We start from the raw sequence: 11,594 nt of genomic DNA, 5'->3' as shown, positions 1-11,594 counted from the left end.
AGGGGGGAGGGATTGAGGCTGGAAAAGGCCCATCTGCATTCAAATTAAAACTAGTTTTCAGACTCTCTGAACCAGCTTGGTTTGACCGAGGAACCTTGGGAACTGTAGCTTGGTCACTGCGCTAAGCCCTAGTTGGAGGGGTCCTAATAGATTAACTACTTTGAAATGGAATTAAGTCTGTGGTGTAGACCTGCCCTAATTAGATTCCCACCTCATCTTTCTAGCTGTAACTCTCCTTGCTATTTTTATCCTCTTCAGGGGCAATTCTGAGGCTCACAGGGCCTTCATCCCCAATCCAGGCCAGGCCGGGCTCTGATGTGCAATTGCCTTGTTACATCGCTGGGCCCATAGTCATTGACGACCTGGCTGTGATATGGAAGGTGGGCGAACGAACCGTTACTAAATACGAATATAGCTTTGAGGCCCAGTTATTCCAGATCAATAACTGGTGTGCTGGACTAGATGAACTCTTGGTCTGATCCAGCATGGCTCTTATATTCTTAAATCAATTGGCATATCTTCCAGTGAGAACTGGGATTCTATCCTGTATCTATTTACCTAGAAGTAAGCCCCATTGAACTCAATAGTTATTCATGTCTACTCAAAACTTACTTTTGAACAGACCCGGACAGGATTGCACTGCCTAGTTCCTGCCCCCTTTTAAAAACACGCCACTATGGAAGATGTATTAAGAAATACTTGGTAGAGAAGAGATGGATCCTTTTTAATATATAAAATATTGCACTTGTTGCCGCATTTTCATTAAAACTGAAATTTCGCGGTCAAGGATAGAAGTTCTTAATAAAAGTATTATTTCCCTTTACCTCTGAATATTTTTGACGTTTTTATGTGTATATATATATAGAGAGAGAGAGAGAGAGAGAGAGAATAATGTTATCTAATATTTATCTGAAGTTGGAATGTTTATGGTATCCCCCCCCCAAGTGAAAGTTATATAAAATGCTCTGGGGGAGAAAGAGTGAAATGAACAAACAATCCCGCCCCAGACAAACAAGCTCAGCGTCCTCTCCCCGGATTTCCCTTCCCACCTTAAAAACAAACAGCGTCAAAAACTGATGAGCGTCTCACGGGGAGAAAACTACAACTCCCAGGATTCCTAGCGCGTAGCAAGGGGCGAGGCGGCATAATCGTTCCCAGGTCTCTGAACTTTTCTTTAGCAGGGGGAGAGACCGAGAGGAAGGAGGAAAGAGGCGCTGAGGATGGCGTCCAATCGGATCTCAGGGGGCGGAGCAAGCTGAACATCGAAACCAATGAGAAGAGCCTCTTGCTACCATGGCGGAGACGGTAAATAAGCGAGCGAGCGGGCGGGCGAGAAACCTGGTCTTGGGCGGGAGGCTGACGGCGCTCCTCTGCTTCTTTCCCCACTCAGGTGGATTCCTGCCCCAGCAGCGACTCGGAGCCGGAGGGGACCTCCAAGAAGCCCCTCCGGAAGCGGCGCCGCCTCTTCACGGACACCGCCGTCCCCGCCGTCCCGGTGTACTCGGCGAAGGTGCGCGCTGGGCAGGGATCGCGCCCTCCACGGGGTGCCCCATGGGAGCCCCCCCAAATATCCCCCGCTCCTTCGTTTTACCAGTCGCGTTATGCTTGTTTTTTTGTTCTGCTTTTGTATTGCATATTTTTTTACGTTTGAGTGATATTTATTTTTCTTTATGTTGTTGTGCTGATTCTGAGATTTTATGTATATCCCGCCGTCTTCATTTTGCAAGGGACCCAAGGCGGAGTACATGAGCCTCCTCTCCCTTTGCAACCTCACAGCAACCTTGTGAGGCAGGTTAGGCGGGGAGAGAGGTCTCATCTACACCAGGCAGGTTATTGCACGATGAAAGTGGTTTGAAAGCAGTATCTAAAAGGCAGGAGCCACACGACTGCTTTATAGAGGTATTGAAGTGCACTGACAGCTGTTGGGGCCCATTGACACAGACCATATACCGCTTTCATACCACTATGTCCTGCTTGCTGTGGCTCCTGCCTTTCATATACTGCTTTCATACCACTTTCATAGTGCAAATTCCTGCTTGGTGTAGATGAGCCCTCAGTGACTTGCCTAAAATCACCCAGTCTGCTTCATGGCTGAGTGGAGATTTGAACCCAGGTCCGCCCAGTCCCAACAATTTAATTGCTACGCCACAGTGTGTCTCTGTATTGATTTTGGATTTTCTCCCCATATGTTAATTACGGATTTCTGTATTTGTGTGTGTAAATCATTTTAAGATTATTTTTTGTTGTGGGAAGTGATGCGCAAATGTTAACAATAATAATGAGTATTAATGCAAACTCTTTCTTCCCGTATAATGGTCACTTTTTTCACCTCTTTGCTCTTCCAAGCTAGTTTCCTCCCCACTCTGGTGTTTTCCTTTTACCACAGGAATAACACAGGAGTCTTGGGTCCTGCACCCATTCCTTCTGTTTCTTTAGTAGGATTGGGATGATCACTCCTCTCACCTGGCCTGCTTCCGTTACATGGCTAAGAGAAGGTGAACCGAGGACTCCTGGGTCTAAGTTCACTCCAAGTATTCACTTAGGCACAATTCTATACATGTTTAGACAGGAAGTCCTACAACTCCTGACACACACACACACATGCAACATTGTTGGCCAACCTAAATTGGGAGAGAGAGAGAGAGAGCTAAGACCACAGGAAACAGAATTGAGATTCCAAAAAGCTCAGCTGGAACACTGGGTGAAGGCTAATAAGATGAAATACAGGTGATAATTATAAAGTCTTGCATTTTGGGGACAGAATATCAAAGGAATTAGTATAGGATGAGGTAGTTTTGCAGATGTACATCTTGAGTTCTCTTCTCCTGCTTCTTTGCCTCCAATCCACAGGTTCAGAATAGTCTCCAGCTTTTCCCTGACTCTCTGAAACTGCCGGTACAAATCCCTGAGCTGTCCCCCAAATCCCAGGATCTTGGTGCATCAGATGAGGAGGAAGAGGCTCCTTCAAAACACGTGGAGCAAGAAATAAGGTCTGGTTTCCCCGCCCCCCCTTCCTCCCTCCCTGCACCTGGCTGGTCTGGAATCTCCAACTAAAACCATTCCTCTGTTTGTTCTCCTTCTAGTAGATGTCAAGATCTCTCACCTTCGCCTCCGCCTCCACCACGGCCAAGGAAACGGCGCCGTGCAGCCCAGTAAGACTCTGGGATCCTCTGGAGGGGAGGGGGGTTACATGGGTTGTTTCAGGGGAGGGGGACAACCGTATACCTCATTTGTTGGGGACTGTTATGCCTAGTAATTCCAATAAAGCACAGTTGGGCAACGCTGTCTTAATTTCATGTGGCCCTCGACATGCAGCCATTTCAGGCTTCTGGCAAGAGGAATCTGTCCATTCTCTGGTAGCCTGCTGCATGGGAAGAAAATAGGAGAGAGAAAAGGGGTGACCCTCTCTAGCTCTGCCCATCACTAACTTTGCTGGCTCACCATTGACATTCGCCCCCCAACAGATTACTTACAAAGGAATGAAACAGAAGAAACATCCACCCCTGCAATAAAGGCCATATCAGCCTTAGCTGACATACATCTTACCCTGCATTGGCACCACCTGGGAACTGGTGTAAACCCTGGGATAATGTCATTCTTTTTCCAAGTCCCAGTTTCATGTTTTAGCTGTTTTACATTGGGTGGGGGTGGGGGGGTTTCAGACGATCAGCTGGGGAAAAAACACAGCTTGGTTGTTTCTCTGGGTCATGCGGCCAGGCTTACCCTAATCACTTGTGCTGCACTGCATGTCGTCTGAGCCTGCGGTGTGGCGGTAGTGACTTTTCACCCACTCCACAACCTCTTCTGCAAGCCACGGGTTGTAGGGTAGGTGAGAAGTGACTAGAGCCATGCCACACACTGGGTTTGGACAATGCAGCAATTCATGATGCGTGGAATTAGGGTAATCCCAGTTGTTTGATGGGCACACATGCCTTGTTTCCCTCGTTGATCGTCCAAACCCAGTCCTTGTTTTGAAATTTTGCATCTTAAAGATTTTATGTTATGCTTCTATTATGTTATGTTTTGGGCTTGTAATTTTTGTGAACCACTCAGAGAGCTTTTGCTTTTGAGCGGTATAGAAATGAAATAAAAGAAATGAAATGGATATCATCTTACACTGGTCTGAAGAGGGCCATATTTTCCCCTGCTTCACTGGCATGTGATGAAATGTGCATGTAGAAGGGATTCCTGTGATACTGAAGATTGATGTTATTGTTATGTATGTGTATTGTTTATATATGTGCAGTTATGGGAAAAAATCAAGAAAAAAAGAAGGGATTCCTGGGAATTGGGCATCGTTACCTTTTACCTTTGGCCAGGCTACTGCAAGCCACTCATTGTGCATTTAGCTTGTACCAGTGTTGTGTTTTCATACTCTGCAATAAATTGGGCTCTTGGGTTTCCTGGGAGGAAAGAAGGGACTGGGTTTTTTTGTAGTGGAGGATGGCTTGGATAGCCAGAACAACAGGGTCTCTAAAGTCAAGCAGAATAATGATTTAACTTTACAAAACAATAAAATGATTTTAACATATGCCTGTTATTGCAGTGTAAGATAGGGTTAATAGTATGCTTTGGGGTGAGCGGAAGGGAGCAGGCCTTGTGTGTGTGTGAGGATTTTAAGATTATATAAAGGGAGATCAGATAGTTAATCAGAATGGATAAAGCTTAGGTACTGAAGAAGAAACATCTAGTTAGTGGGGTTTTATTATAGGATTTCAGAAGGGGTAGAGTAGGTAGGGAATTTAGAACCAAGCATGGTTTAATATTAATAACATATCTCTCTTTGTATTTTAAATCTTTATTTGTTACTTTAAAATACGAACTCCCATGTGTTGGCTAAATTATTACGCTGCCATTATTAAATCTGTTTCCTCATTATGTCTTCTGTAGTGTGTTGAGGGAACAGATAAGGTGTATTGGATGTCTCTGGAACCCAGAGAGTGAGAGAAAGGATGTCAGTGGGGTCAATTGATCCATGTGAAAGCAGGCGTTCCTGAGGGGTTTGCTTCTCCATATCTGAGGTAGAAACTGGAGAAGGGTGGAACCTGGACAGGAACGTCACAACCATCTTTTGTGTGTGTGTGTGTACAGTCTCAACAGTGTGTAGATGTTCTTGCGACAACCTTGTCTGTTCGCTTAGCCTCGTTCATATTTAACAAGTGGGATACTGAGGCAGAAAATGACTCAGCTGAGTACGTCCCCATAGAGAATCCATGATGGATGTGTTTTGGATCTGATCTGTCAGGGGCCCAGTCTTCTCCCACCTGAGGCCCTCTAGATGTGTTGGACTACAACTCCCATTTCCCCCCGACAGCGTAGCCAATAGCTGTTGTGGAGGGCACTTGGTCAGGGAAGTCTGCTCTAGTCTTTGGCCAATGCTATTCCGAGCTATTTTCAGCCAAGGGTTGAGTGATTAATAATCTCCTCCCCACTCTCCCCAGATGGTGTGTTTAGGATTTTGGTTTCTTACTCGGGTATCTCCTTACTTTCTCCTCAGCATCTTTGACCAGCAGCTCAGGAACCTGACCTCCACGCTCTCTGCTGCCAAGAAGAGCTTGCAGGATGAGGGGTCAGGAGATGACGTGATTGTGATCGATGCACCGGAGCCCTCCGAGTCACCGGAGTTGGTGCTGAAGATCCGATGTCGGGCTGACCTCTACCGAGTCTCAATTCGGATGGTACGATAGTTCGGAGTCCGCTCCCTTGCCCTGAGAAGCCTGCCTTGGCTGCTCTTCCTCTGCTTTTGTAGCCACTACTCAGTCCTGCCTCTTCCTTTCTTCTCAGTCTTCCACTCCATTCCCTGCCTTCCCCTCCCGCCACATCATACATTTTGGGCCTCCATCCCGACATCCTTGCTGGAGACCAGTTTGTCCTCGTCCTCCTGCTTTGACCCTTTCCTGCTAAATGTTTGCCAAACAGCCACTGTCTTTACCCACAGCTCCACGTAAAACTCCGAATGTTTTTTTTGAGCACCCTGCTTTTCTACTTGATGATAGGCCTCCATGGCGGCTGTTAATGAGTGAAAGATAAGATGTAATAACGGATTTTATTTATTTATTTATTTACAATGTTTATATCCTGCTCCCCATTGAAAATTTCGGAGCGGTGTACAAGATAAAATAAAAACAGAATAAAACACTTTAAAATGGATTTTAAAAGAAGCAAAATGTACAGTGAACCGTGGCTGGTCATTAAGGAAAGGCTTCCTGGAATAATGACGTTTTCAGGAAGCGCCAAAAGGAATACAAAGTTGGCGCCTGCCTGGCCTCCAGAGGCAGGGAATTCCATTGGAGGGGGGCTACCACACAGAAAGCTCTTCCCCTGGTGGACTCCAGTCGGAGGATGGCTCTATGTGGAACCACCAGGAGCAGGCCCTCGGATGACCTCAGTGACCGGGCAGGTTGGTAGGGGAGAAGGCGCTCTCTCAGGTATCCTGGTCCCAAGTTGTTTAGGGCTTTGTACACAAATACAAGAACCTTAATTTTGTTGTAAAGGCAGTGGTGTTCTTGAGATGTGCGGGAAGGACTGTGATGTTACATGTCTGTACATACTGAGTTTATGGTTATAGCTGTGTATTCTTGTTATGGTTTGGTAGGTATCTCTAGGGTGAGAATGGTGGATTTGCAGGTCTGAGCTGATTGGCTGAGAGAAGGAGGGAGTGAAGTGTGTGTGTGCTGTGTAGTCTGGGTGCTGTGCCTGTGGGAGACAGGTAGGGATGAGTTGAGATAGGATAGGGATGGGAGGAGATTGGGTTTAGATCAGAGTTAAGGATTCAGTGGTGATTGTGCAAGGATTGTTCGAGAGAGTATTATGTCTGAGAAAGTTTATATTATGTATGAGAACTTATATTCATAGAGCCATTTAACTTATAATAATAAATAGTAATTCATAAAAATATTATTATTTCTTACCCACCTCTCCCTCTGGATCGAGGCGGGGAACATCATCAAATATAAAATTACTATAAAATACATAAAACTAATTAAAAACATATAAGACTAACATATTATTACAATAACAACCAGACATCTTAAAATATATCCTGCTTTTCTACTTGATGATGGGCCTCCATGGCGGCTGTTAATAATGAAAGGTAAGATTTAATAACAGATTTTATTTATTTATTTACAATATTTTTAATACTGCTCCCCATTGAAAATTTTGGAGCGGTATACAAGATAAAATAAAATAAAAACAGAATAAAACACTTTAAAATAGATTTTAAAAGAAGCAAAATGTACAGTGAACCGACTGAGTAGGCCTGCCGGAAGAGATCACTCTTTAAAGCTTTTTTGAACTCAGAAAGAAAGACTGTTGGCGAATCTCTTCCGGCAGGCCATCCCACACTCTGGGAGCAGCAGAAGAGAAGGTCTTCTGGGTAACAGTTGTTAATCTAGTTTTTGCTGGCTGAAGTAAATTCTTCCCAGAGGACCGGAGTGTGCGGGGCAGATTGTTCGGGAGAAGGCGATCCCGCAGGTAACAACCCAAGCCATGTAGGGCTCTAAAGGTAATAACCAACACTTTGTACTTCACCCGGAAACTAATCAGCAGCCAGTGAAGTGATTTTAAAAATGGTGTAATATGGCCGTTACAATAAAGTTTTCTTTGTTTATAAAATCCTCTGCCTTCTGCTCTTGGCTACATAAGAGAGAGGTAATAAAGAGTAAAATCTGTGTGTCGTCACAGAGAGCAGACTGAGTAAGGGTTGGGCCTGAGTCTTAAAGGTTCTGGTGGCAGTGAAACCAAGTGTGTGTGGGAGAAGCTGGTTTCTGCTGCGGTTGAGAAAGGCCTTAGGGCTTTCTCTGCTGTGGCACCCCGGTTGTGGAATGAGCTCCCCAAAGAGGTCCGCCTGGCGCCTACACTGTACTCCTTTCGTCGCCAGCTGAAGACCTTTTTATTCACTCAGTATTTTAACACTTAATTTTAACTTAAATTTAAATTTTACTGTTTTAACTCTGTATTTTAATCTCACATCAATTTTGCTGTGTGGTTTTATCCTGGTTGTGCTTTTTATACTGTATTTTGTATTTGTGCTTTTAACTTGTTGGTTGTTTTAATTTTTGTGAACCGCCCAGAGAGCTTCGGCTATTGGGCGGTATAAAAATGTAATAAATAAATAAATAAAAATAAAAAATTAGAGCAGCCTTCCTCAACCTGGGGCGCTCCAGATGTGTTGGACTGCAACTCCCAGAATGCCCCAACCAGCTGGCTGGGGCATTCTGGGAGATGCAGTCCAACACATCTGGAGCGCCCCAGGTTGAGGAAGGCTGGGCTAGATGGACCAAGGGTCTGACTCAGGAAAAGGCAGCTTCGTATGTAAAATAGCACACGAGCCTTTGAGTTTGAGGGTGTTTTGTTTAAGGCGGGTGGATTTGACATTCTCAAAAATGGAGAACCAGGCAGTATGTGTGTGATTCTGTGCCCCTGTGTGTAACAATAACAACAATAATAATATAATATATTTCTTACCCACCTCTCCCTCTGGAACAAGGCGGGGAACAACATAGAATACAAAAGTATTCTAAAATACTTAAAACATATTTAAACGAATACATTATTAAAATAACAGCCAGCCATCTTAAAATTCCACTGGGCAGGCCTGCTGGAAGAGATCAGTCTTTATAGCTTTTTTATATAGAGAAAGGAATTCTCACTGGGAAGAGGTGGGAACACCACAGAAACCATTAATGGAACTGTTTGCTCCCCCCCTCCCCGACCTTGGAGATTGCTGCTAAACTAAATAAACGCCGAGGCAAATATTTTTTCTGGGCTGCGGGGGAAATGGGGATTGTCTGGCATATGATGTTTCTCTAACACAGCTCTTAACATCTCACCCCATAGACTGACCCCCTTCAGCGAGTGGCCGAACACATGGGCCAAACCCTGAAGGTTCACCCCAACCGAATACTTCTCCTGCTCCGGGATCGAGAACTCGCAGCCGACGCCACTCCTGCTGGGCTGGGCTTGGGTGTGGCTGATATCATTGGTGAGTAGTTGAAGGGCCTTGCTTCTGCCGAATTGCTCTCTGTGACGTTGCATGTACCTACGTTATGAATTGTGGTTATAAATAGGTGTTCCTGTTATAGCTCTGTGTTTTATGGCGAGTAGATCTGGAGTGAGAGTGGGATGAGGAACAGGAAGAATGGTGTATTAGCATATAGGTGTTGATTGACTGAGTGAGTGAAGTGTGTGTGATATATTAGCTGGGTACTGGGCCTGTGTGAGACAGATAGGGTTTGTTAGGGAATAGATTAGAGAGAGACAAGGTATGTGGAGAGTTAAATTAAAGAGAGTCTAGAGAGAGACTAAGGGCATGTCTACACCTAAGGGTGTAGAGCAGCCTTCCTCAACCTGGGGTGCTCCAGATGTGTTGGACTGCATCTCCCAGAATGCCCCAGCCAGCTCTGCTGGGGCATTTTGGGAGTTGTAGTCCAACACATCTGGAGCGCCCCAGGTTGAGGAAGGCTGGTGTAGAGGAAGGGAAGAGGGAGGATTGTGGACTTACCTGCTTCCGCGATCCTCCCCCAGCGTCTTGACGTCCACGTGACATCCCGGAAGGAAAGAGGGACATCGCAGCCATCATTTTTTTTTCTTCAGAAGGAGAAAGAGCGCAAAAGTGAGTTAAAAACAAAACAAAAAGCTGAACCCTCTCCCCACCCCCAATGGGCCCGGACTGCCCCTGCGCAGCTCCGTGCCCATTTTAAGAGCCCCGCTACTTGTGTGGAGGAAGGGACAACCTGGGAGCAGCGGCCACATGGCCTGCAGTCCTTGGGATGGTCCCGGGACCATGGAAAAACCAGTTTTCCACGCTCCCAGGAAAGTCCCGGGTTGCCCCTGGGATCCCCTGTGCATCATTTGGATGCACAAGGAGGATCCAGGGATGACCCCGGGATATGGGGCTGGTGTATTATTATTATTATTATTAGTAGTAGTAGTAGTAGTCGTAGTAGTATCCCGCCTTTTGCCCAATACTGTTTACAAAGTTTAAAACATACATTGAAAAAAACAACGTTTAAAATACACAACAAAATTATAAGTCATTAACATAGATTGAGGGCCAGATTATTCTCCAAAGGCCTGCCGGAACAATCAAGTTTTAGCCTGCTTTTGAAACCCCATCAAGGAGGGAGGCAGTCTAGCTTCCCTGGGAAGAGAGTTCCAAAACACTGGAGCAGCCACCGAGAAGGCCCTCTTCCATGTCCCATGGTGTAGACATGCCCTAAGAGTTATGTGTATGAGAGGATATACATAGAAGCTTTAAAAGATACTGATTTACTGTTGAACATCTTAATGTTAACATTAGTAAAGATTTCTTTCTGTTCTAAAATCCTACATGTTCTGCTCTTGGCTACACAAGGGTTAAAGTAATAAAGGAAACAGTACAGATTGTAGAATAGAGCTAGTGTGTCCTCACAGTTCAGGGACAAAATAATAAGGATTGGAGGACCTGAGCCTAAGGGTGCTGGTGGCAGGGTTACTGGGGTGGTGTTGCCTGCTGGGGGAAAGGCCTTATTGAAAAGGAATTCTCACTGATAATAGGCAGGAACACCACAGCCCCTCAAGCCATATTGTGGGATGACTGCCATTCTGTCCTCACCATTGGTGTGCTAATGTCCAGTTATCCCTCCCTGTAGCCATCTGACTCCTATTCTCCTTCCCCCACCTCATTCCTAAATCCGATTCTTCGACTGCGCGAGTCAGTGTGTGGCCTAGTGGGTAGCGAGCAGCCTTCCCCTCCAGAAGAGTTGTACTACAGCACCCATAATCCCCAGCAATCACGGCCATGCTGGCTGGGGATGTAGTCCAACACATTTAGAGTTCCGGGGAAGGCTGAGTTGTGTGTCTGGGAGGGCCCAGGTTTGAATCTCCATGCAGTTCACTGGACGACAATCTCAGGATATGTCATGTTGGCCTGGTGGCTGTCTTCCAGATTGTATTGTGGAGGCAACTAGCAGAGAGAGCGCTGATGTGGGAAACCTGCGGCTTCGAGTACAAGGGAAGGACAAAAGCTCTGAGATGGAGATCATGGTTCAGAAGGTAAGGGGGGGATTGTGGTTCAAGTGAAGGAGTGCCTGGCATGGTTGAGGGAGTATTGAGGCTGTCATCCTCTTTCTTTCCTGCAGGGGGAGCCATTGCAAGCACTTATGAACCGCTACCGCCAAGCCCAGGGGCTTGGCAGACGCAAACTTGTCTTCCATTTTGACGGACAGCGTTTGATGGAAACCTGGACCCCTGAGGCATTAGGGATGGAGTCCGGTGACGTCATCGAAGTGTGGAGTTAGAAGCCCTTCCACCTCTTCAAGGAGGCCATGTTGCTATGGGGTTTCCTCTGCGGCCCCAGCTCTGAGAGACTTAACCCTGCCCTACATTTAACCTTCACGGTGCTGAATGGGGCGAAGGCCAGCAGCCTAACTTCTCTTAAAACAAGCCTAGGATGTTCTCAGCACTTTTCCTACCTCCTTCTCTATCTCTTCCAGGACAAAGAGGAGAAATTATAGTCCTTTTTCACATCCCCACTTCATTTTTCCTCTCCACCCTTGATGTTTGGACTTACTTAATAAAGTTTAACTTTATTACTGGTCCCATTCTGTACT

General features: G+C 45.8%; 1 protein-coding gene across 2 annotated transcripts; it reads left to right on the top strand.

Moving 5' to 3' along the window:
- Positions 1-1,217: 1,217 nt before the first annotated feature.
- Positions 1,218-11,573, top strand: NFATC2IP (nuclear factor of activated T cells 2 interacting protein). Of its 2 annotated transcripts, none has more exons than XM_063137310.1 (8): positions 1,218-1,305; positions 1,391-1,510; positions 2,851-2,990; positions 3,087-3,152; positions 5,498-5,678; positions 8,842-8,986; positions 10,931-11,037; positions 11,124-11,573. In XM_063137310.1, the coding sequence occupies exons 1-8, from the start codon at positions 1,294-1,296 to the stop codon at positions 11,280-11,282; spliced, it is 930 nt and encodes a 309-aa protein (XP_062993380.1). In that variant the 5' UTR covers positions 1,218-1,293; the 3' UTR covers positions 11,283-11,573. The 2 variants fall into 2 exon arrangements, with proteins under 2 accessions (XP_062993380.1, XP_062993379.1); XM_063137309.1 differs by having other exon boundaries at positions 3,084-3,152.
- Positions 11,574-11,594: the final 21 nt, after the last annotated feature.

Source organism: Elgaria multicarinata, chromosome 11, assembly GCF_023053635.1.
Source record: "Elgaria multicarinata webbii isolate HBS135686 ecotype San Diego chromosome 11, rElgMul1.1.pri, whole genome shotgun sequence".
Lineage (NCBI taxonomy): Eukaryota > Metazoa > Chordata > Lepidosauria > Squamata > Anguidae > Elgaria > Elgaria multicarinata.
This window is presented reverse-complemented; position numbering and strand designations above follow the sequence as displayed.

Bases quoted from the DNA above. Each gene is read 5' to 3' on its own strand.
- NFATC2IP (XM_063137309.1), top strand. The intron at 1,511-2,850 runs GTGCGCGCTGGG...TCCAATCCACAG, and splicing joins TCCCGGTGTACTCGGCGAAG to GTTCAGAATAGTCTCCAGCT. The intron at 5,679-8,841 runs GTACGATAGTTC...CTCACCCCATAG, and splicing joins ACCGAGTCTCAATTCGGATG to ACTGACCCCCTTCAGCGAGT.